Source organism: Euprymna scolopes, chromosome 26 (genome assembly GCF_053919585.1).
Source record: "Euprymna scolopes isolate OS-2025 chromosome 26, ASM5391958v1, whole genome shotgun sequence".
In the NCBI taxonomy this organism is placed as follows: Eukaryota; Metazoa; Mollusca; class Cephalopoda; order Sepiida; family Sepiolidae; genus Euprymna; species Euprymna scolopes.
In genome coordinates, this window is record NC_136507.1 from 75094108 (window position 1) to 75121584 (window position 27477).

Below are 27477 nucleotides of genomic sequence, written 5' to 3' on the forward strand. Positions count from 1 at the left end.
GGAGGTATCGTTCCATCAGCTAGGAAACTTAAGCAATCTAGAATTGCATTCTTAGTATTGCCAACACTGAAGATTAAACCTTCAACCTCCAGAAGACTGTCACTTACAACTGATTATTACTTAGCACTTTTAGCTGTTGTGCCATTGGACTTTGTGGTTATAGCTGATGGAACAAGAGCGACCTACTCCTGTTGATCAAATAAAGAATGCCATTGAAAATTCTATAGAGATTCCCACGTTGAGGACATTGCAAAGGCTACTGCAAGGATGGTAGACTCCCTCTATGGTGCTAAAAAACTATACACACCTGAGAGTATCTTGTACCTCTACAAAGCCACCATTCGTCCATGTATGGAGTATTGTTGCCACATCTGGGCTGGTGCATCTACCACTAGCCTCTCCCTCGTAGATAAGATTCAAAAAAGGGTCTCCAATCTAATAGGTCCCACTTTGTCAACTAGGCTTCAGCCCCTGTCCTATCACCACAATGTTGCATCCTTGTGTCTGTTTTACAAATATTTTAATGGAATGTGCTCTGATGAACTCGTTGCACTTGTGCCCCCTCGACATACAAACTTGCTAAGCAACAAAATCACACACCTCCACTGTTGAGATCTCTAAATGCCACAAAGCTTTCAAATAGCTTCTTCCCTCGAACAGCTACACTTTGGAATACCCTTTCTGCTACCTGCTTCCCTGACTGTAGTGACATGCAGAAGTTCAAGTGTAATGTAAACAGATATCTTGATGCTCAACTCCCTACATAGTATTCCTGCAATTATGTCCCAGATAGTAGCCCCCTACATCAAAGTGGCACTGTGCCTTGTTTGGGGTGAAAATGCAAGAATAAATTTTTTTTTTAAATACATTAAGTCGCAGAGTATCTCATTTGTTTTACTATTGAGTTAAAACATTGTGTAATGGTTAAAAATGGGTTAGAACACACCAACGAAAAGAAAAGGTTATTTATTTTATTTAGAAAGCGAAATAGGACATGTAATATATTTTAGAAATCAAGAGACTATGCATTTATGTATGATATGAAAAGAAATTAGAATCTTAGGGAGATAGCAATCATACCAGTTATTATAGGTGCTACAGGGCTTATGAAGAAGAACCTGAAGTCCAGCCTAACTAATATTCCTGGTGAACTAAGTGCAAAAGAGATCCAGACAATTGCACTTAAGGGGACAACGAGGATACTAAAAAGAGCTCTCGGCTGGTTTCAATAAAAAGCAGGGCAATGTTGGCAGCTGGTTTGGCTGCCCCATACCCAATGTTACAATTTTCAAAGGAAGAAAATTAAAACAAATTAAAATAAAATTTACACAATATGGTATGGAGCAAAGCAGTTCCATTACACTTTTGACAATAAGTTAGTTGCTTACTGTTGCAAGATTCATTTACAGGAGTTGATACATCATTGAACAAATAGAATGTTAGCAAATTTCACAAGAGCTTTTAAGAAGGTTCCAACAACTCTCGCAGAAAAGTTGATAATTAAACAAGAGTCTTTCCAATATTAAAGCCTCCTATTAAACCCAAAATGTTGAAGAGCTATGAAGATGGGAGTGGTACCATTAAAACAAACGACCTTTTGTCCGCCAGAATTTATTTTTCTACATAATCACCACCATTCTAAATGCGCTTTTACCAGGAATTCAATGACGCGTCTCTGCTTCTGACGCACATCCATCACAGGGGGTTGCTTTCTTAGAGTCTGTCAATATCTGCCATTTGCAATCTCCTCTGATCCATTCAGGCGAAAAGATTTTAAAAAATTGGAGGCATTACTTTTGGAAGGTTCCTTCGTATATATTATTTTATAGATTTTAAAAAGAAATTATTTGGTGTCCTATTTATAAAGGCAGTAGGACCATAATATTTATCTAGGACATTTGATGATAAACAAACTTGGGTTAATTAAATCAAAGAAAATATTGTTTTTAAAATGACATCCCAGACGATTTGACAAAAAAAAAAAAAAAAAGCAATCGAAAGGACGGAGACACCGATCTTTTAGACTAAATCAAGATATCAACTATGGCGATTCAAGTGGGCGTAAAACTTGGGTTTTCTGCAAGCTTCAGAGACTTTGAACAATAGGTCAGACTCACGTGGACATTTATTTATCTATTTATTCATCTCTTCGCTTCGGTGGCATGAACAATTGCTCAGGTTAGCAAATTACGCTATTAATATATATTGGTATATGCTTAGTATTTGGAGGGGGGGTATTCAATCCACGGGTATGTTGCAATGGCCACACACACAGGCAAGAATCTAGAATTGTAGCTTGCAAATATAACAAAACTAAAAAAAGGGTCTCTCGCCAAAATACTATTGTCAACTTTTTATTACGTTTAATAATGACAGAGAGGGGAGGGGTCAAGTGGTTAACAACGATCTGGGTATCCCATGTTCAAATCCAGTTCCTTCCATAAAAAATCACTTTCTCTGAGGATGTTGGCAACCTTCACATGGTCCGTCTCGTAAGTCCTTGATGTCTTTCTAAAAAGAATTCTGGCTAAAAACAATATTGGGGGAAGCCAATGCCAATAATAGAATCTTGGGATTCATACGAGATGATGATGACCAGAGAGAAAGAGAAGGGCAAAAGATAAAAGATGTATAAAATAAAAACAGGGATAGGAAGGAGGGGGGTCAAACAGTGATAGAGGGTGAGAGTAATGGAAAGAAATTTAGAAAGAGGAGTGATTTAGTGAGTTAATTACAAATTACAACCGAGCTGCAATCTATGGTTCACTCTTGCCAAATTTTCACAAAAAAAATATTTGTTTAGCTGCAATGACCACCAAAAGTTTTCCCCAATCTCTATCTGTGCCTAAAGCTAAGCACAAATTCCATGAACAAAGCTTTTTTCCACCTATGGAAATCTGTTCCGCTGGCCTGCTTTCCAGCTAACTACAACGTGGTCATCTTCAAGTCCAATGTATACAAGTCTTTGTTGAGCCACCCATCTTCTGAGCAATCCATTTCTACTTCATTCCCACCACGAACTATTAATACGCTGTTGTCTCACTAACTGCCGTACACTCATTATCCCTTATCTTCAAGTGGCTTTCAGGCCTATCAAGGCAATTTGCAATCTCCTCTGATCCATTCAGGCGAAATAAAAAAAAAATGGAGGCATTACTTTTAGAAGGTTCCTTCGTATATATTATTTTATAGATTTTAAAAAGAAATTATTTGGTGCCCTATTTATAAGACAGTAGAACTATAATATTTATCTAGGACATGTGATGATAAATGAACTTTGGTTAATTAAATCAAAGAAAATATTGTTTTCAAAGTGACATCCCAAATAGAAATAGAAGAAGAAGAAGAAGAAGAAGAAGAAGAAGAAGAAACAACAACAGCAGCAGCAGCTAAAATGGATTTTTTTAAAGTCAATCCTAAAACCAAGGCATATTTTGTGATTAAAACAAACAAAAAAAAAACCTTAGGGAAACAAACGTTGATTAACTCAGCTTCAACATAATGATAAATAATAATACCGATTTCTATTTCTGCGTTTTCCAGATGAAAATTGATTAGCTGTATCATTTGGATTCTCCAGACTACTGTTCTCATCTTGAATGTTATTATTATAACGTTTTGGTAAATGTAACCTCCGATCTTCTTCAGGTATATCTTGTTGAACTAAAAAATCTTTCTGTTGAATTCAGGAATCTTTGTTGAACTCGGGAATCCACATAGAAATTCGAACAAAACCTTTTATTTAATCCACAAGGGTAGCATGTTCTCGCTTCGTCAGCCGTGACTGGTTGGAAGTCCTAAGCAATTCACACTCATATTTTTGAGTGTCCTCCAAAAGAGGGTAACTTTACAACTAAATTTTACCAAGTATTTTATCCACTACCCCACGGGTTCTTATGACTGAAACATTGTGAAAATTACACTCAACATGAGAATAGTCTAATGAACGCAAATAATATGAATAATCGATCATCGTCTTAAAAAATTTAGAAACTTATTTTCTAATTCATAAGTAGGGGTTAGGGTTAGGGTTTAAGAAACTAAATGTGACTTTTGTGTTAGAGAAAGTAAATATCTAATATTTACATTGATTAAAATATAGTCTTGATAAAAACATTAGTTACATAGTAGCTGTGGTTTTTATCGAGGAGAGGAGTGATTATTGGGAAGCTTATAATACAACTAACTAGAACAAGGGTTTTTATTTCATATGGGGGGGAAAGCGAAAAGTATTCCATTTTTATATACATTAAAAATGCTATTGATAACAATATTAGTAAAATGTGATATGATTTTGCCTTGTTTAGGAGAATGGATAGATAACTAAAAAGCATATAACAACTCTAACTTTTTATCTAGGAGCGAAGAGTAGTATCTGTTCTACTACACTTGATATTTTATGTTCTTAAACAGTGAAAAAGTCTTTATAGTTTGACAAGATAGACCTTGGAGAAGGTTGGAGGTTATATCGACCAAAACATTGTGAAAATAACACTCGAAATGAGAACAGTAGTCTAAATAATCCAAATAATACGAGTCATTAATCCTCATCGAAAAAGTTCAGAAACATAATACAAAATGATTTGATTTTATATTAAATCTAACCCCAAAAAGATTGATATTAGTGATGGGACGATTCCAATATTTTTCCCTGATTCAATAGTTACCAATTCTGTTCTAAATTTTTTTTTTTTTTTTTACATGCTGGTTACCACTTATCAAGGCCCGGAGGCCACTCGGGGATAAGGGTTATTAAGTGTACAGTAATCAATGGGATAATACTGTAGTAATCGTTAGTAATGGAGATTTTATAAGTGTCTTACTTAAGGGGGCGGTTTATCAGGAATTTGTTTATGTTGGACTTGAAGACATCCAAGTTGTAGTCAGGTGGGAAACAGGCAAATGGAAGAAAGTTCCACAGGCGTGTACTTCTAAGAAAGAAGCTTTGTTCATGGAATCTACGTTTTGGTTTTGGCACAGTTAAAGAGTGGGGGGAAATTATTGACAATGGTTTCAGCTAGATGGGTGTTTTTTGTAAAAGATTGGCGACGGGGGGACCAAAGATTGGAGCTTAGACGAGCACCTGCCATGAAAGTAATGATAAAACAGAGACAGGCTCGCAACGTCTCTTCTGTGGAAGAGAGGTTGCAGGGATGAGAAAAGGGCATCCCCCACTAAGCTACAAAGTCTACAAAATCAAGGCAGGATAGGCTGTTTTTAGCAGCTCCTGCCCAGATGTGGCAGCAGTACTCCATCCTTGGACGTACTTCCGATTTCTATACAATTACTGATTTCGATTCTGATCCTAAAATTGCCTAAATTATCTAAAAGGTAGAATTTAATTTTGTTGGGGGGGGGGTATGATTATTTAACAGAGTCCTCATCTACTTTTAAATGTCAATATAATTTTCTTTATACTTTACAAATTTAATGTTTTCCCTATATACAATACATATACAGTATCTAAGATTTTGGCAAACTCATTGTGAGATTTTCAGCTATATTTTTCACTTGTGCCATTTTTGCCTGCGCTGTTTTTACCAGGTCATTTTACCAAAGTTTGTAATTATCATCTATACATTTTACTTGCACTCGTAGTCTAAAATAAGTGTTTTTGACACTTGTTCTTTGCTATCGCAGAACAACTTTTTTGCTATCATTCAGAAGAGCGCAGGACGGGGGGGGGGGACAATGCAATTACAAAACTATAAATTTTAAAAGTTATACATTTTGATAATTTTCATTCATTTCAGAATTTTTTCCTTAAAAAACTTGAAAAACCCCTACTTTGTGTAATTAGAATTTTCTTAATTCTATTTTAAATTCAATAAATATTCAGTTATAATAAATGTTTTATTTTCTGTTATTGTTGACATTTTCGATTGTTCTGGTTCTGAAATTGTATTGTCTCCCCCTGTTGTGTGCTTTTGAAAACGAGACAAAAAAAAATGTTGTCTCGTGACAATAATGCACGTGTTGATTTTTTTTTTTTTTTTTCTGTTCCTAAATAAATGCAAGTCTAATAAATAAGCAACTTTTTTTTTTTTACTTCCTTTTTATTGAGAAAATGTAACTTTAAGCTTTTCTTAATTACAATTCTTTTATGATTATCGTCACATTTTTTTTTTTAATGTTAAAGCTTATATTTTTTGCTATTGATTTTAAAAAAACTGTTACAATAAGTAACAGTATTTTCTTAAGGTATTTCGGTGCTTGTGCACTTTTGCCACCGCAATATTTTTAAATTTTTTTTTTTTTTTTTTCAGGTTAAATTCAAGGTTCAAAATATCTTTTTTCCGGATTTGTATTACTGTACACATAGATTCGAAAAAGTTGTCAAAAAACAAATATATAACAAATAAATATTATCAAAGGCAAGATAAGTTACTTTTCTACCAAACTGGATATATTTTTTTTGGTTTTATTCAATGTAACATGTTTATTCAGCTCGAAAAACATGCAGTGTTTACCGATGTATTGGAACATTCAAAATGGCGCCCAACACTCTCTTTAACACGGTAAGTTCAAGAAAAGATGTTATAAATAATAAACTAGACAAAATACTGCTAGAAATTCGCTCATTATATGTTAACGTGACATAAGTTGACATATATTCGGTGGTTTTTTAATACTATTTTGTCTAGTTTATTATTTATAACACCTTTTCCTAAACTTACCATGTTAAAGAGAGTGTCGGGCGCCATTTTGAATTTTCCAATACATCGGTAAACACTGCATGTTTTTCGAGCTGAATAAACATGTTACATTGAATAAAATCAAAAAAAATGTATCCAGTTTGGTAGAAAAGTAACTTATCTTGCATTTGATAATATTTATTTGTTATATATTTGTTTTTTGACAACTTTTTCGAATCTATGTGTACAATAATACAAACCCGAAAAAAGATATTGTGAACCTTGAATTTAACCTGAAAAAAAAAAAAAAAAAACTATTTAAAAATATTGCAGTGGCAAAAGTGCACAAGCACCAAAATACCTTAAGAAAAAACTGTTACTTATTGTAACAGTTTTTGTAAAATCAATAGCAAAAAATATCAGCTTTTACATTACAAAAAAAAAAATGTGACGATAATCAAAAAGTGCAAAAGTATTATAAGTAGTACAAACACCTCCAACCTCCTCATGTTAAGAACGGCTTTCAGAAATTTTCGACACGTGTTCATTACTATCACAGAACAACTTTTTTTAAAAAAGATAATTAAGATTTGATATTTGTTTCATATCTCTCCTCACACTGGAAATTTATTAGCAAGAATTTTTTTGTGGAAATTTATTAATAGGAAATTTTCAAAAACTAAACTACATTGTCTTGTCTGTTGTTTTTACAACATTATGGCCGATATTGTCATTTCAGTAGGCATGTTGATTTGCACAATACTTCCAATCGTTTTCATCATAGTAGAACAGCTCACATAGGCAAATATACACACGTCCTTACAAAGGCAACGGCCATAGGCAATAAATCAAAATTCTACAAGAGAGAGAGAGAGAGAGAGAGAGAGAGGGGGGGCATACAATTATTCCTTATTTTCCACACCTCAATATTATCATGGCTAAATTGTTTTGCCACATTGGTGCCATACAGACCGCAAAAGCTTAAGAACATTGAACCTGGTCAGTTCTTAGATGGGTGACCATTTGAGGATATGAACTGCTGTAAGAAAGCATTTGACAGACTAGTATCCTGCCATCCTTAGTACAATAAGACCGAGGATAAGCACTGGACTTTCAGGCCAAGAAAGGGACTACTACTACTACTACTACTAGATCAGATTATTAGCATTAATATATTTTTGAGATTTTTTTTTTTTTTTTTACATGGAAGTCACCACTTATCAAAGCCCAGAAGCCACTTGGGGATAATGGTTATTGAATGTACAGTAATCAATGGGATAGTATCGTAGTAATCGTTCGTATTGGAAATTTGATAAAGTGCCTTACTTAAGGGGGCGGTTCATTAGGAATTTGTTTATGTTGGACTTGAATACATCCAAGTTGTAGTCAGGCAGGAAACAGGGAAATGGAAGAGAGTTCCACTGGCGTGCATTTCTCAGAAAGAAGCTTTGTTCATGGAATCTACGTTTTGGTTTTGGCACAGTTAAAGACTGGGGGAAATTATCGACAATGGTTTCAACTAGACAGGTGTTTATCATGAAAGATTGGCAAGGGGGGACCAGGGATTGGAGTTCAGACAAGCACTTGCCATGGAGGTAATGATAAAACAAAGACAGGCTTGCAACATCTCTTCTGTGGGAGAGAGGTTGCAGGGAAGAGAAAAGGGCATCCCCCACTAAGCCATGAAGTCTATTTTGTACTCTGTCAAGGCAGAATAGACTGTTTTTAGCAGCTCCTGCCCAGATGTGGCAGCAGTACTCCATCCTTGGACATACTTCACTTTTATATAGATAGAGAATTGTATCAGCAGTGAGATATCTTCTGGAGCGGTAGAAGGATCCTACCATTTTTCCAGCGACCTTGGCAACAGAATTGATGTACGTGTACTATTTCAGGTCAGGAGTAAAGGTCAATCCCAGAAGCTTATCAGAACATGGTGCCTCCCCTAGATGAGAGCCATCTATTTCTATTCATGCCAGATGAGGATCAGAGTGTTGATGATGTAAAGATAGGAACTTGGTTTTAGATGCATTAAAAGTAACCAGCCACCTCTTCCACCACTCTACCATGCGCTCGAGATCAGAGGAGAGAGAATCAGAGAGAACTTTATCATTTACAGCCTTAGATGTGTTGCCATAGATGGTCGTGTCATCAGCATAGATGTCAATGAATGATTTAAGTATGTGTTTTGGGAGATCATTGATGTAGATCAGGAAGAGAGACTAACACTAAATGCATGGATGGAAAAGGCAAGGATGAAACATTTACGAACAATAATATTTTATACAAAAATTGGTTTGGTTGTTTTGTTTTAAGGAATTTCAACCTTGTTTTGTTTATTTAATGCTAAATCCAGTAATTTTGGAAAAAGTTTTTTGTGTTTCAAGTTCTTTATATCTTCAAATATTTATTCATAGTGTTTGGTTTGATTGTTTTGTTTTGTAAAATAAAATTTTAGTTTTTGACTTTGCAAAACATGATTGAGTTTTGCAAAAAAAAAATAACATCCATCTTTGGGGTATTTTAGGTCAGGAATCCATTATCTCCAGACAGCTTGATCTGTTAGCACCAGATACTCTAAGACCGACCCAATAAATTTTCAGACTGAGAAACAGACTATTATTATTACACCTATTATTACTAGACCTCATATCTTTAATATACAGAGTGTCAAAAAAGTCGCTGAAGGGTTAAAAATCAGTCATTTACCATTAATGATTATTTTTTTTTCTCTTTTTCAGATACTTTACAGATAATATTTTGGAAATTAATCATAGATAAGTATAGCATTGAACAATATACGCAAATTGTGAAATTCTTTTACCAAAATCAGATCGTTTTGGACTCAAAGAGCTTATCAACGGCATTTTCATGTAAGAGATAACCCAAGTCACAACACAAAGAAAGAGTCTATGTAAGAGTCTACATTAACCAACCCCACACCCTGCAAGGATTGAAGGAGAACATCAGTCTAGAAGTGTAAGCCATTTTGAGTTTCAGAACAGTTTCAGATGGTTCGCTGTTACACACAAGTCCTGGGAGGTGACTTGTTTGTAGTAGACAGTTCCACAGAACAAAATATTCGGTGTCGAAACCCGGGAAAAGAACATGTGAAATTGCTACAGAAAAAGGTTTAATATTTATGAAGCAATTCTGGTTTCTGATTGGTTGGTAGCAGAACGTGAATTAATTTGATTCGTCAGTTCTTAGCAGCATCGTTTATAAATAGAATCATCCGATTGTGTGTGGGATCATACCCCATTAAAAGGTCCAAAATATTGCAACAATCAGGAACGAAATAAGGGAGTTAAATTGCAATCCAGATATTCTGCAATCCAGATATTCTGCAATCTGTCATGAAAAATTTTTTGGAAAGAGCACAAATATGCGAAACTGCAAATGGGCAACATTTAAAAGACATTATTTTTCATAAATAAAGATTGTTTGAATTTTGCATTTTTTTTTTAATTTCCCAATGTCTTAGTTTGATTGTGTTAAAATTGTGGAAAGATATCATCAAAAATAAAGAATCTATTTAAGTTCAAAATCCTTCAGTGACTTTTTGAACACCCTCTACTAATGCTAACTATATGCGAGTAAAATCCAAGCTAAAACATTCAGAAACAATAATATTTTATACAAAAATTGTTTGGTCGTTTTGATTTATGGTATATCAGCCCTTTTTAGGTTAGTTAATGCTGAATTCAGTAATTTCGGAGAAAGTTTTTATGCTTTAAGTTCTTTACATATTTAAATATTTATCTATAGTGTTTGGTTTGATTGTTTTGTAGAGAAAAATTGTTTTTCCTCCATCTCAAATAAACCAATAATTTCCCCATCTCAAATAAACCAATAATTTCCCCATCTCAAATAAACCAATAATTTCCCCATCCCAAATAAACCAATAATTTCATCTATCTCAAATAAACCAATAATTTCCTCCATCTCAAATAAACTAATAATTTCCTCCATCTAAAATAAACTAATAATTTCCTCCATCTCAAATAAACTAATAATTTCCTCCATCTCAAATAAACTAATAATTTCCTCCATCTAAAATAAACTAATAATTTCCTCCATCTCAAATAAAATAATTTCTTTTATAAAAATGACTCCTTCTATCTTAAATAAAAATACTTTCCCTCATCATAAATAAAACAATAATTACTGCCATCTCAAAGAAAACAATAATTACCATCATTTTCAATAAAACAATAATTACCACCACCTTCAATAAAACAATTTCCTCCATCTCAAATAAAACAATAATTACCACCATTTCAAACAAAACAATAATTACCTCCATCTCAAATAAAACAATAAATACATCCATCTCAAATAAAACAATTTCCTCCATCTGAAAGAAAACAATTTCCACCTCCATTTCCAATAAAACAATAATTACCTCCATCTCAAATAAAACCATTTTCCTCCATCTCAAATAAAACAATTTCCACCTCAATTTCAAATAAAGCAATAATTACCTCCATTTCAAATAAAACAATAATTACCTCCATCTCAAATAAAACCATTTCCTCCATCTCAAATAAAACAATTTCCACCTCCATTTCCAATAAAACAATAATTACCTCCATCTCAAATAAAACCATTTTCCTCCATCTCAAATAAAACAATTTCCACCTCAATTTCAAATAAAGCAATAATTACCTCCATTTCAAATAAAACAATAATTACCTCCATCTCAAATAAAACAATTTCCACCTCCATTTCCAATAAAACAATAATTACCTCCATCTCAAATTAAACAATTTCCACCTCATTTAAAATTCCTTCCATATTCAATTCCTCCATATTCTATCCATTTGTTTTGAGATGGAAAATATAATTCTTTTATGAATAATTTGGCACACCCACTTTGTAATGTCTAGAATAATATTCCATTGTAAATGGAGTCTGAAAGCCAACAATGGAGGAACTGCTCCTTTAATAAGATATGAATGCATTAGATACGCGTGACTTATAGACAATCAGGCATAAGACAAAAAATAAACTGGTTTAGTATGGATTGGTAGTAAAAATGCTAATGGATTCCTTTAAGAAAGATGAAACTAATAAAAAAAAAATGCCAGAAGGTTTGGTACAACTTACATCTGATGGCATCGGGAGGTTCCGATTCTCTGCCTGAATTACCTCATTGTATGTGGTATTCCTTTTGGTTTCCAAGGCGACTTTATCTACGTCATCTTCTTCATCAAGAGAATCTCCAGTGCTCTGTAGGCAAAAATGGAAAAGAGAAACAACATTAGGAATATCGAAGACCACAATATCAGAAGTAAAAAATAAAAATGTATTTTAAAATTCCTGTTATAATACAAACGGGTTGTTTGAAACGGTCTGCCTATATGCTATATTGTTATTATTTGTCGGAATATTTTTGACATCACAAGAGGGTATGATCAGAAATATTTGGATGATTGTAAAGAATTTTTTTTTTTAAAGCAACAAACTTTAGATTAAAATAAATCACCGAAAAATATTTTTTATTACACAACTATGAGATTTATTCCAAAGATTGATTTTTGGTATTTATAGTTTAAATACAAATTCAGGCATGCAGCTCATGTTCATATGACATATTTTAGCAGCCTAAATCTCACAAGTATGGCGCAATCACGTTGACACACCGGTTCTCACCAGATCACAGAAGTTAAGCAACATTGAGCCTTGCCAGTACCAGATGGGTAACTATTTGGGAAGGCTAGGCGCTGTATGTACCTTCTGGGAAGGTTGGGCATAGGGTCAGCACCCTCACCTGGAAAAAAGAACTCCTTGCTACAAAAGCATCTACAAAGTTGTGGATGGACAATGCCCCTCCAGGGGTTCAAGGCTATGGATGGATGGAACTTTCACAAACTAGCATTAAATTAGGCTGTATTTCGGTAAGATCAAATTTAAATGAATTTCAAATAAAAACAAAAACTTTTATTCTTTTAACTTTTGTTATTAAAAGTGCAAATAAAGACTAACTATGCTATCTTTATCTGTATAATTTTGTTAATTTTTATTGAATACTTTTTAATAATGTCCAAGTGATCTATTGTGTCTGGTTTATCAGCATAGACATGAGACTTTACATATTCCAAAAGAAGATAATGCAATGGGGTTAAATCGCACAAACAAGGTGGCCAGTTGACAGGTATATTTCATGAAATTTTTTTTTTTTTTTTTTTTACACAGTGATCACCACTTCTCAAGGCCCAGAAGCCACTCAGGGATAAGGGTTATTGCAAGTACATTAGGTTAGTGTAGAGATTTGATGAAGTGTTTACTTAAGGGGGGCGGTATATTTCATGAATTTTTTTTTTTCATCAAACTTGCATAAGTTGCAATACTGCTTGGGTCTCAGTCTCTTCATGATAAATTGCCAAACCAAGCTGAACTCAAAATAACAGATAGTTGCCAAATCTGCAATTACAGAAAATACAGCTGTCAATTTAAAGTTTGATGCGTCTAGAAAAAAACATGCTATATTTATAAACAGAGATAAGAACAAACTAATCAGATACCAGAACCGCATGGTTTGCAAAATATACAAAACATTTTACAGGTTAATGTATTAGAGAAATCCTTCTAGATTGAGGCAATTGTTATTTTTATCTCAATATACAGTGCCACATTTTTTTTTGTGGGGGGGGGGGGTAGATCCCCCCCACCCCCTCATGAAAAGACCAACGTTGTGTCTTAATTTATGCTCATAGGCAGGTAAACAAAATTAAACAACAATTATTTAACCTAGACGTGCGGGCTTAGTTAAAACAGAAAAAAATCTTAAGCAACTTCGTACTTCTCTTTTTTGTTTTTCAATCCTCGCATTTCATTAGCGATGTTTCTGACAAAGGGGAAGCAATTGTTGTTTTCTGAATCGGAATCTATCCATGTAAGACTTATCATTGATTAGTTTTTGACCTTGAAGTATTATTTTTAAAAAAATTTTTTTTATTATTGTTTATTTTTTAGCTCCTTACATCAAGTGGCTTCATGCCTTGTCTGGGAACGTTTTCCATAGATTGGGGGGGGGGGGAAAGAACATTGCGTTTTAAATAAAATGAAAAAAAAAAAAAAAATTTCTAAATTGCGACTTAACAGCGATTGCCATAACACTAACCCGGTATCTTTTTCTTTTTACCTGGAAAATTGACATACAAAGCACAAAAAAAAAAGAAGAAACACAAATGGAGATTTAATAAAGAAAGCTTTGTTTTTTCATAGAAAGGAGGGAAAGAGCGACTCTTTTTTTTTTTTTTCACTGAAATGTGAAAATTGTAAATGTGGTTTTAATATAATAGATTAGTCTGGGAAGTAGAGTTTAAGAAAGAAGATAGCGTGAGAATAGTGCATGTACTGGCATTCTATATATATATATATATATATATATATATATATATATATATATATATATATATATATATATATATACCCACACATGTATAATGCTTATTTCCTAGAACTACATGACCTAGCCAGAATATGGGACAAATGTACTTAGCAGGTTATTGTTTCAAATCAATACAGCCTCACACATTTAAACTATTTTTTTTTCGATTATAAAATTTCACTATATGCATTTTTATAAATGTTTGAGATTATCAGAGAACTAGAAAAAAAACTCAGAAAAAATAATTAGAAGCAGTCGATTTGAATTTCTGCATAGGCAATCCCATAATCTGTGAAGATATACATAAGGCCAATCATGCACTTTGTTGAAATACAAGCAAAGGCCATTTAACCATCATCGTCAAAGATATCATAACAATTAAACTTTTTTTTCATTTCCTCCATTACTCCAAAGTTTAATTCTTTTAATCCATTTACTATATTAATAAAGTAAACTTGATTTTTCATCTCTCCAATCACAGACGCCACACATCATTCCACCATGGTAATCCTTCCTGCCAATATATGATGTGTGTTTCAGGAAATTATCAGTCAATTTCATTCAACGTTTTAATTTCTTACATTATTTCCGACCCAGCTGACTGTCCCAAAGTAGGAGGTAGGAGTAGATTTCACTCTGTAAAAATAATCTAATACCACCCTTCCATTGTTCACCGGAAAATCTATACATTACATTAGGCCAATCATGCACTTTGTCAAAATACAAGTAATGACCATTTATCACCATCGTCATCAAAGATATTGTAATCTAAGTTAATTTCTTTCATTTTCTCATTACTCAAGATTTTCATTCTCTTAATTATTAAATACTAGCATGCCGCCTGGAATTGCCCAGTCATAAAATATACTTCAATATTATATTTTAATTCATGCAACTTTCGTATTTATTATTATAGAGCCAATCCTATATTATTATATTCTACTTAATGTTTAGTAGTGATTAAAAAAAATGACTTGTGCGCCGTCAGCTAGAATCAAAACCTAAACATACAACTCCAAGCTCATCTGTTAGTGTATGACCTAAATCATTACATATACAAAAACTGTAAAAAAAATAAAATAAAATAACGTTATTTAACATATTACTTTTAAGTAACACATGCACAGAAATAAAAACGGGTACAGTTGACTTATTCCAGGCTATAGTCAATATATTTTTCAATTTTAATTCCTTGGCAGCTACTTTATCGCTTAAAATCAAAGTTGAAAGTGTATTACAGGTCCAAATACTCTATATATTAAATTTCAGTTCTCTAGACCAAATATCCAGAGAGGAGTTTGGTATAGATTTTTGCACACACACCGACAAGGTCTTTTACATTATATATATATATATATTTAAATAAGGGAGTAGTCACCAACAATGTGTATTTTTTAACATTATTTTATTATTCCGTGTCTTGGTTTTTCATTGAGAATTATGTTTAGATCATTGTAATAATGTTTTTAAATCATTGAAATCGTTTTTAACGCGTTTCAGACGTTCTGTAAAGCGTCATCTTCAGAAATTATTTTCAATATATATATATATATATATATATATATATATATATATATATATATATATATATATGAAAATAAAAGCAGGTATGATATTATAACATTATGGAAAAAGGGGGAAAGAAAACACTTATGGCCTTTTTAGAAAATTCTCTGTGTAGCACAGTATTACTTTCTAAGTATTTCTAAGTATTTATTAGTACTTAATAATTTATCTCAGTTGTGTTGTGTTTAAAATATAATGGACAGTATTTTCATAAAAATGTTAATAAACTCATATTTGCTGCATGTTATTGTTTTTTATTTTTGTTTTGTTTTGTTTTTTTGTCCCAAAATCTCATTTTTTGCACTTTCCAGAAAACTATCAGCTTTATTAAAACATACTTGTTGATTAAATATATTTCTCATTCCTGTGGAATTTCCAAGTGTCCTGCTAGTTTCTATAAATTATGTAAAAAAAACAGAGAAAAAAAATGTAAAAAGAATATATTTTCCTGTGAGTGTTTCAGGTTTAAGAAAACTGTTTTACATTCTTTCAACTCTACCATACTCATTTACGGACTGACCTGCTTGTTTTCGGTTGACCCCAAACCCGGAAAATAGAGGGCAGTCTGAAACTTAGCAAACGATTGGGATGGTCTTACTAACCTGCTCCATTAGCATTTTGTTTGGTTCTTCATTTTTGCATTCTTTTTTAGTGTTTTTAAATATCTTCATACTCCCAAGCATTACACACACACACACACACACACACACACACACACACACACACACACACACACACACACAAACACACATATATATGATTACTTCATTTAATCACATAAATGAATATACAAAGATGTAATTTTATTTGTAATTTTTTCAGTATTTATTTCAACAGTGCTCGATGCATAGGTAGAGCTAGGTAGTAAGGTATGAAAAATTGCCATATATATTTTCATAACTTACTACTATATATATATATATATATATATATATATATATATATAATTATTTTTACTATAATAATTAAATACCTACTAGCAGGAAGACCCGACGTTGCCTGGGAACGAATGAGGATCAACAAATATTTCACCCATCCCATATTTTATTGTCATCGAAATTGGTGAAATCGCTTGTTTTTCAATCCTCCCTGCAGTTGCTTCGTCCACAATACATTGCAGTCTACATTGCACTGTAGAGAACCTACTGTTGACTTTATAAAATATTTATGTAATGGTTTGAATTAAAGTTTAAAATGCAACTATCAAGTATCATGGTTCAATTGCGCTCTTAACAGAAGCATTCATTTTGAACACACCACTGTCATATCAAAGAACCTATTGTTGATTTTATATGCCGGGCCTTTTTGCTTGTGTGGTTATAATACTTCTCATATGCACTTGTGATGTTAGGCTATATAAGACGTTAACTTTAGTCAAAATCGCCTGTTCTTTCTTTCATTGGATGTTTTTGATTATTGATGATCAATACTTATCAAAGACATTCCAATACAAAACCTATCTAAGAACACTGCCAGGCAATAAAATGCATTTGTGTGAAATCCCCCACCCCATCGTCCCAGCAGATTCCACACACAAAGTTCCTTTTATATAGTACACTAGCACGGGTGCCCGGCGTTGCCTGTTTGTTTGGAGGTGTATGCTGAGCAAAAAAAAAAAAAAAAAAAACGTCAATTTTTTTTTAACTTTGCCCCCCTATTATGACCCCTTAAAATTTATTGTTTTGGGCTCAATCAATTTATTAAATTAGATCCATGTCCAAGGAACCTTTATCTAAAATTTCAAGAGTTTAGACCCAAAATTGTCGGAGGAGTTTGGTACAGTTCTCAAAGGTCAAATCGTTGAACTTTGACCCCTTAACAGCCAAATTTCTGGCCGAAAACCAGTCACATAGATTTTCCCAAATTTCAGTACCCTAAAAATTGACAGAGTTATTGTGTAGGGAAATGTACACACACAGACACACACACAGACAGACACTTTCACTTTTATAAATATATAGATTTGTAAATAAAATCTTATTCCAACTATTGGGTTTTTTTTAAGTAGGATTAAAGCCATGGAATGAATGCAGGATTTTGGTGAAAGAGTCCAGTTTAGAGAAAGCAAACATTTTTGTTGTCCAAAGAATGACATTCCATCCCCCACCCCCGCTCATCCCCAAAAACAAACAGAGCATAATTTCTACACCAAATTATATCATGATTTTTATTTAACTAATTAAATTAAAAAGCATCCGGGTTGGGGTGGGGGATTTTTTTTTATCCCCCTCAGCACCAAAGTGAACAGAATCTACGCTATTTTTGAAATAGCCTTTTCCATGTTGATTGCAGTATGTTGGTATTCCTGTGCAATTCTAGAGGGTTCACCTTCCTCCCAGGCTTTGCCTTCTCTTTGAGAAGAGAGGGGGGTAGTTTACTGCTAATCATCTAAAGCAAACCTAACGGGGAATACCGACAGGGCTACCAAAGCATTTTTTTACAGGCCAGAGTGCTCCTTCCTTGAAGGCACTGGCTTTTCAAATACCACTTTCTGACTCTTGTGTCGCATCTTCCCACGATGGAAGAGAGATATAAAAAATTTATGAAATTAACTTTTTGGCTAGGAGCAAAGTATAGTGTCTGTTTTGATACTACGATTCATCTTTTATCCCCAGTCAGTGAATGAAAAATCCCTCTAGACCAGTTCTCAACCAGGGGTAAATTTACCACTAGGACGTAAAAAAATTATATAGTCGAGGGGGGATAAATAATTGAAGTACCTGAATGTGTATTTAATATCAGAATTAAAATCGAAAGTCGTAAAATTGCATTTCCATTTAAAAAAAAAAAAAAAAAAAAAAAAAATCAAACCTTATTTCACAATCAGTAATTAGTAGAAAGAGAAATTAAAAAAAAAAAAAAATGACCTGGCCAGAGATAGAATACTTTAAGTTAGAGGTATTGAACCAGAGGTAAATTTACCCCTAGGAAGTAAAAAGATTATGCAGTCAGAGGTAAATAATTGAAATACCTGATAATTTAAAAAATAATTATTTCTTTTCAGATTGTGATATGTCTAAGAAACGTAATACTAATTGAATTCATAAGTTTCTATTTAGAAAACGATTTGATTTTTTTTTTATTTTTGTGATGTGAATGTATAATACTGTTTTTTATATAAAACTTCACAACTATAAAAAGGGATTTTGACTTTGTTATTTATTTATTTATTTATTTATCTGTTACTTTATGATGGTTATGAATATATTTCGTGTTAGAGTAGGGGATAAATGGAGAAATACATAAAAACCGATGGGGGTCAATGATGGAGCAAAGGTTGAGAATGGGTGCTCCAGAACGAGACATTTTATTTTTGCCATAATCCAGAAAACTCCTTTATACAGGGAACTGGATTTTCTTCAGATTAAAATCCAAACTCTTGTATCTAACTCTGCCCTCAAGGCGATGTAAGTAAATAGAGACTTGCTAATATTATTATTGACAGGAGTCAGTTGAACAATGATGGGAGATTCTAATTGTATTTTTTTTTTTTTTTTTAATCCTCAAACAATAAAGATGAACAACCTGCCGTCTCGACAGGAATTTAAAAAAGAAAAAAGAACCAAAATAAAAAAAAAAGATCAGAAATTACGCAACGTACAAAAAAAAATGGTGTTATTCAGACACAGTCGTCAAACCTGTTATTCAAATAAGATTTTTTTTTTTTTTTTTTGTCGAGACAGTTAATCAAAAAGGTAACAAAAAAATTTTTTTTTTTTTAATGGATCTACCAACCTTGATGAACAAAGGGTTAAGATAGATGTATAGAGTCTCCCGCACGCGCACACACACACTGGGTTATCAGCCAACATGCTCCCCAAACCACCTCTACCTCTTAACTTAAGGGGGGGCTTAATGCGTTATTATTACTATTATTAATCTGTACGTTCCACTTTTTTTCTTAAACTACCGAGTCGATCTGTCTGAAATTTTGTATGGACCTTTGTTATGATAAGGTGCAGCGAACTAAGTATTATGGTATCCTTTTGATGATGATGCACAGTTAGGGATTAATAGGGATTAGTATTTAATGCAAAATGAGCACAAATTTAACCATACATTTGGCATAATATACGTATATATTGCCAAATTTATGATTTAATTATATATATATATGACCATATCCAACCATATATGATTTAATTATATATATATATATATGACCATATCCAACCATATATTAAATTTTAATATATGGTTGGATATGGTCATATATATATATATATATATATATATATATATATATATATATATATATATATATATATATTATTATTATTATTATTATTATTATTATTATTAGATATATAATTTTTTCACGGTGACAGTGACTGTAAATGATAATCATGTTTTTACTAGAAAGTGGATAATGTAAAGAATGAATTATAGTTATAAAATAAAGTTTATTTTGTGACGTCATCCATTTTAAAGTTAATTTGCATATCTTTCTCGAGAGTAAATCATTAGGGCTAGCACAACAGCATATTCTTTTCATTGTTTTGACTCTCGAGTGTGTATCTGTTGATATCGGGTGATTAACTGTGTCGGATATATACTCAAGAGTCAAAACTAAAAATAAAGAGATCACTCCCCCTCCCCTCACATCATCGCCCAGGCGAACTATATATATATATATATATATATATATATATATATATATATATATATATATATATATATATATATATATATATATATATGAACAAATGATTAAAAAACATCTTGAAAAAGAGTTAAAAACATATTTTATTTTAAAAAGGGAAGCACAAGATAAGTGGATAGTCCTTAATCCGCGGAGTTTCGAAGAAATACTCTCCTTCTCATCAGAGGGCAGGAATTAGCAAAATGCGGGATCGGATTTTGCATATAAAAGTATTTAATGAAACTACAAGTAAGTCACAGATCTTACTTGGTTAGAAAAAAGGGTGAGGTAAGGGGAATATATATATATATATATATATATATATATATATATATATATTGCTTTGAAAAGTATGAATGGAGTCATTATGGGTGAAAAAAAACAAGAGAAACGGGAAATTGTATAGAGACAAATCGACTAAAAAGAATTATAGGTAAAAAACAAAACAAAAAAAAAAACATCGAATAAAAAAGGATCCATACGAAATTTCGTGTAAAAAAAATTAAGGGATCTAATGACTCCATTCATACTTTTCAAAGCAATATTAAACTTGTGTACCACGAAACATCTGTTATATATATATATATATATATATATATATATATATATATATATATTCGGGGTTTGAATCGTTCGACTGGTATTAATCGTGATACCCTGCACTGAAGACTCCCGAAAGGATGAAACACTAGTGTCTGTAGGTATTTAATAATTATTATAGTAAAAAAATAATTATATGTTATTTCGTTACAGCTTTTTTTAAATGACTAAGGCTTTTTCACCCATTAAAAACGAGCAAAAAGTTATAGCTGCTGAATTAGAATGAGGGGGTTTATGCCGAATTGATGATTGAACATGGGTAAATTTTTGCTCATTTTTGCATTAAATACTAATCCTTATTAACTCATAATTGTGTATCGAACGTATATTATAATACTTAGCTGCACTTTATAATAATAAAGGTCAATACAAAATTTCAGCTAGATCGGCTCAGTAGTTTCCAAGAAAAACTTTTTGAATAAAAAACTGTTTAGAGTAAAATTATAGCTAACTGACTAATCCCTATTAACCTTTGACTGTGCATCAAACGAATACCATAATACTTAGTCCGATGCACCTTATCATAAAAGTCCATACAAAATTTCAGCTAGATCGAACCAGTCGTTTGCAAGAAAACTTTTAGAGTAAATGTGATATTGTGATGACTAACCCCTATTAATCTTTAATTGTGTATCAAACGAATACCATAATACTTAGTCCGCTGCACCTTATCATAAAAGTCCATACGAAATTTCTGCCAGATCGACCGACTAGTTTCAGAGAATAAGTGGAACAGATAGAGATGGAGATGCAGACAAAATAAGAAAAACACAACATGGATAAAAAAGTTTGTAGGAAAATTACAAAAATGCTAATAACGATTCATATGAATGAATGCAAACGGTTTTGTCTCGTGTTTACAAGAAACTTGCGAATAAAATGTTTATTATTAAATTTTTTTTTTGCTTTCAAGTGTTTCAAGTGGGGAATTTAGCGATATGATAGCAAGTTGAAAAAGCTAGTAAATGAATAAATTCTAAAATGCTGAGCAACCCATGGAGTGAATGTGGTATTTCGGTGGCTGCAAGTATGAATGTGATGGCTAATTGTACATGGTGGAGGGTGTTGTCAGTATGCACGGGTCTAAAATACATCTACTTAAGAATAAAATAGTTAGTGAAAGACCAACAGATTCCCCCACATGCACTCACCATCCCCAATTCAATAACCCTGTACCGAATTGTATATATTTATCCATTATATAAAAGGGCAGTTTTGTGTATGCTTGTATATTTGTACATCCCGCTAAAAGGCAAAACCTACAAAATAAACACCCCCAAAGTTGATATATTCATGATCGGCATTGTCCTGGATGAATAATATCTAAAACTTGGAGGAAAAAAAAAAAAAAATTGATTCTTTGAGCGTCAGCTGGGTTGGGTTTTATCAGAAAATGCCAACTACTAATTCCCCGAGGAATCTATTATATAAAAGAATAGTGGACTATGTGCATGCCCAACTAGAGAAGAGTTAGTGGAGGAGAAAGAGGGGTTTGGGAAGGTGAAGAGAGGAAGATCGAGAGAGGTAGAGAGATAGAAGTTTTAATAAAAATATGTTACACCCTTGCCCCAGACAACTCCGGGTAGCCCTACTAGTTTACAATAAATATAAGTGATATGTCTGGCAAAAGTAAAATATTCGTTTCATGTAGCTAAGTGGGCTTGGCTGGAGTATTTGAGTAATAATCTATTACATCACCTTAATAAACGGGTATTTGTGGTCGGAGCTGGTATGTCCTTTAGCGTGAAGCTTTTAGTGTACCTTTCGACGTCTCTCCCTGTCGGTATTTACAATCATATGTGCTTGTATTCATTACATCAATAAGCAAGTAAGATAACAAGCAAACAATGCCTATGTGGTGGTCATTTTTTTTTTTTTTTTACATGGGGGGGTCACCACTTATCAAGGCCAGAAGGCCACTCAGGGATAAGGGTTATAAATGGTCATGGCGATTATGCAGTGGAAGTGGACCCAATTCATCTCATTCTCATCATGAAAGACTCCATCTTTGCCTGGCATGTAGTTTGAAACTGAAGGAATCGTAAAAAAATCAAGAATATTGAAACATACACCTCATCTTTCCTAGGGGGTAACACGGAGGACGAATTTTTTGCCATGTAAACGAATATTGCAGATGCATATAATCTAGTGGTAACATGTGTTTTTATTTTCATGTTTCTCGGGTTTTTTTTTTTTTGTTTTGTTGTTTTTTTTCTTTCTTTCTCTGCAGGGAATTATTGAAACTAGTACATTAAAAGTTTTTCCCTAGCATATCCCTCGTGAAGGTTGGGAGGAAAAGAAAAAGTCCTTTAAAAACACGCCTGCCTCATCTCGCATACTGAACCAAAGAGTTAGTTCCCCTTTCTTTCTGTCACTTCTCACCAACTTTCTTGTTTGTCGTGTGAGCACTAGTCCAATCACTCCCATTCGTTGACATTATTTTGCATAACTGTTATATTCTTACTTTAAATAAGAATACAGCAAGAAACATGGAGTTATGGGTGAAAGACAAAGGGCTTTATTTACCAGGGAATACAGGTGACATAAGAGTTCCTCGACATCTTTTCTTATTGTCTTCCTGTCTTTTTTTTCCTTCTCCGTCAGTCACGTGAGAGGGTCAATATATCTATGAAGGGATGTTAGGTTATTCCATTACATCAATAACTTAATTGCTATCACCGAAATATTGTTACATACATAGGGATTTAAGCATAGCGAATAATATATGTTGTCAGTAACTCAAGTAAGGAAATGTTTAAACTTGTTTGAAAGGTAAGTAACAAGACGCTTTTTTTTTTTTTTTTTTATCCCCTCGCCCTCGACACAAATGAATTATTGTACCATTTTTATTGTTATCTTTTTTGTTTTTACACGTCAATAAAAAATGTTTTAAACATTGGGAGTTAAGTAGGACGTCCACCAGTATGAAAGGGTGAATGCGGTATTATGGTGAAAGAAGATACTAGCTGGGAGAAACTTTTGATTTTGTTTAGTTCTGGAGTGACAAGGATGACCAACGACCCCCACAATCCCCCCTTTTGAGTTGGCCATGTGCCTAAGTTTTTTGTTCATTGTTAATTTTCAATGTATTTTTAACATGAATAAAGGATTTAATACCTCAATGCTTTACTTGCAACTCAACTGATCAAGTTTAAAAAGTCTCGGTTTAAACTATGCGTTTTATTCTGCTTAAATGTCTACACAAGTGTTTCAACCTTTTTACCCATCATCTTGAATTTTTGGCCGACGCCCCCCCCCCCCCCCGCGATAAAAGGAGGGTGGGCTTGTAAATTTATTCGTCCGTCCGCACTTTTCTCAATAACTATGCCTTGGAATTTTTTGAAATTTCGTACAAACATTAAACATGATATGAGTAAAAAAGTAACAGAATGGATTTTCCGGGAAAAGTCCGGTTGCCCCCCCCCCTAGGGGTGCCTTTCAGGTTAAAATGGCTAAAATTTACACTTTTGTGCTTATTAAAAAAAAAAATTGATGCCTTGGATTTTTATAAAACTTTCTGAAAAGTTGTGATTAACTGATTTCTATATAATTTTGTTTGTCTATACTTCACGATAACTCGTGAGTGTGCCCCAGAGGCTCTTTTAGGGCTAATAAAAACACTCCACTTTTGGGACTATTTTACCATATTTGTCCAAAATTTTCTGTGTATGTCTATTTAGCAGTTTTGTATGGTGCTGAACTCAAATTTAAATATGTTAAGGCATTGGAGACTTTTGGGGCTAAATGGAGGGGGGGGGGCAAATGATGGTCTTAGTCATTTTTTTTTTTTGCATCGTTCAGAACTCAAATTTATGTTAAGGCCTAAAACTGCACCGTTTGTTCATTTTCACCAGGATTTGACGTCTCCTGGGAACTTTTAGGGCTAAATGGGGGAGGGGCAATGCTGAACTTAGTCATTTTTTTATGCCTCGTTCACTGTGCACTCATGGGGGACCATGCATGCTTTACTTGCCTTTTTTTTTTATGAGAATCGCTCCAGACAAGGTGTGAAGCCACTTGATGTAAGAAACTAACAAGAACAAAAGATAATTATCACAAAGACAGGAGATGCTTGTTAATCTTGAAAAGACCAAATCTGTAGGTAGGAGGAAGAGAGTTCCACAACCTTGCAGTTCTTGGAAAAAAACGTTACTGAAATAAGAATCTGTATTACAATGAAATACCAAAATGGCGAATTGGTGGAGATCACTACACTACCGAATCAAACAAGCTGGAACCAAGAAAGCAGGGAATAGATCAGATAATTCTGAAGAACACATGCCACAATAGTATTTATAAAAAGACTGAGACTAGCAACATCACGTCTGTGAAAGAGAGAGGTCGTAGTGAGGAAGAATGGGTGAGGCCAATCAGATGCGTTTCTGCATCTTATCGAAAACTCTCAAATGTGACAGAGATTCAATAGCTCAAATGTGACAACAGTATTCCACACAATGTATGATAGTAGATATGGATATATATAGAGAATATTTGTAGGTTTGAGAAATTGTTTAAAACGATAGTGAGAATCGATTTTACGAGAAACAGAAAGAGAATAGATTTAATGGATCATACATTTAACGTTCATTCTACATGCTGGCATGTGTTGGATGGTTTTTAGAAAATTACTTCCAAAACTTATCTCTAATCAGGTTACTACGGAAGTCGTTTCCTTAACTGAGGTAAAGTTTTTATAGGCTGAATGCCATTTCTGATACCAACTTAAAGAGGTGATGGTGATAAGTGTTTATATAAAAATATTATCTCTAAGTGATTGCCTACTTGCACTAAAGAGCACTTCACCTTGAAAAGCATCTTTTAACGGGCCACAATATTTGTAAAAAAAAAAAAAAAAAAAATATTACGTAGGAACTAAGCTGCTCTCCTTTAACAATTATAGGACGCCTCTCCAACCCCCTATATCCATAATAAATAGCACCCTACCTGAGAATTCTACCTTCAAACTCCTCGGCCTAACATTTGCGGGCAATATCAACTGGAACAAATACATAGAGGACATTGCAAAGGCTGCTGCAAAGAAGGTGGGTTCCCTCTATCGAGCTAGAAGACTACTCATGCCTGAGAGTATCCTGTACCTTTAAAAGGTCACCATTCGTCCATGCATGGAGTATTGTTGCCACATCTGGGCTGGTGCATCTACCACTAGTATCTCCCTCTTAGATAAAGTCCAAAAAAAGATTTGTCAATCTAATCCGTCCCACTTTATCAACTAAGCTCCAGCCCCTGTCTCATCGCCGCAATGTTGCATCACTGTGCTTTGTTTGCAAATATTTTAATGGAATGTGTTCTGCTGAACTTGTTTCACTTATACCCCCTCAATATATATATATATATATATATATATATATATATATATATATATATATATATCTCCGACAAACCCGCTTAGCAATAAGATCTCACCCCTTCACTGTTGTTGTCCCTAAATGCCAGAAAGCTTTCTATTCTAATAGTTTCTTCTCTCGAACAGCTGGACTTTGGAATTCCCTCCCTGCTGCCTGCTTCCCTGTCTGTACTGATATGCAGAAGTTTAAATGTAACATAAACAAATATCTTGTTAATCTTTCCTAGACATGGCACCAACTAGTAGCCCCTTACATCCAAGTGGCGATATGCTTTGTAAGGGGTGAACCTGAGTAAAAAAAAAAAAAAAAATGTAATGACCTCACTGGATTTTAAAAGCAAATATTATGACCACAGAAGTACATAAAAAAATTAAAAACACTGAATAAAAACAGCATTAGCAAACCACTACTGGGAGTTCACAGAAAGTGGACGATCGCTGATAGTGGAGTGGGAAATAGTATGGCAAGGTATCTTTCTATATCTAGTCGGGTTCTTCACTCAAACCAATGTGACTCTCTGTCTCTCTCTCTTTCCAGATTTTCAGGATCACAGTTGTCACCATATGCAATCTGCTGGATGTACGTGGATCTAGGTCATCCTATGCTCGTGCACCCATGCCGTTGAGTCCACAGTAATACATGTCTCACCACCTCTTGCTTGCTCCTCTGGCAGTGACCAGCAAATCGTAGACGTCACTCCCTAAGGTTGTAAATATGGCAGGTAGGTTACCATGAAGTTGTTATTTTGTGAGATGATTTTACCAAGATATATTTAATACTGTTTGTAGCATATGGGTGCATATGTCGTCTAGCTTTCTTTCCAATCTTTTGGTGAGTGTCCAGGTTGTAGCATCATAAATAAGAACAGACTCCACCACTGCTCTGAAAAACTGCTTTTTCAGTTTGTCAGATAGCCTTGAGATCCATACTGACTGTAGCTTATCCAATGCAACCCATGCTTTTGAAATGCGAATTTCGATATGTCTACATGGAACCTATGGCAAGCTAGCACATGTAGAAACTTAGATGATCCATGTAGACTATGTTTGAATGAGAAATTAGCAATTCTAAACTTTAAAGAACTCAAGAAGTTAAATAGCAACTGTATGCATGCACAAAATAAACTTTGCTTTAGGATAACACAAAAATAACATAAATAAATAATAATTAATAAATAAACAAATACACTAGTATAAAATGAAATCTAAGTGAAAAACATCCAGATTAAAACTAAGTCGCTTCCCAACACAAAGAAAAGAGAAACCATCCTTG

At 33.4% G+C, this 27477-nt stretch overlaps 1 protein-coding gene across 6 annotated transcripts in view; it reads right to left on the bottom strand.

Moving 5' to 3' along the window:
- The window catches only part of LOC145248189 (uncharacterized), a 296866-nt gene that overhangs the window by 70481 nt on the left and 198908 nt on the right, over positions 1–27477 (bottom strand). For all 6 annotated transcript variants that reach the window (XM_080110048.1, XM_080110051.1, XM_080110046.1 and 3 more), the window contains one exon: positions 11745–11867. In XM_080110048.1, the coding sequence (XP_079966174.1) occupies positions 11745–11867 (123 nt within the window). The remainder of the gene's footprint in view (positions 1–11744; positions 11868–27477) is intronic.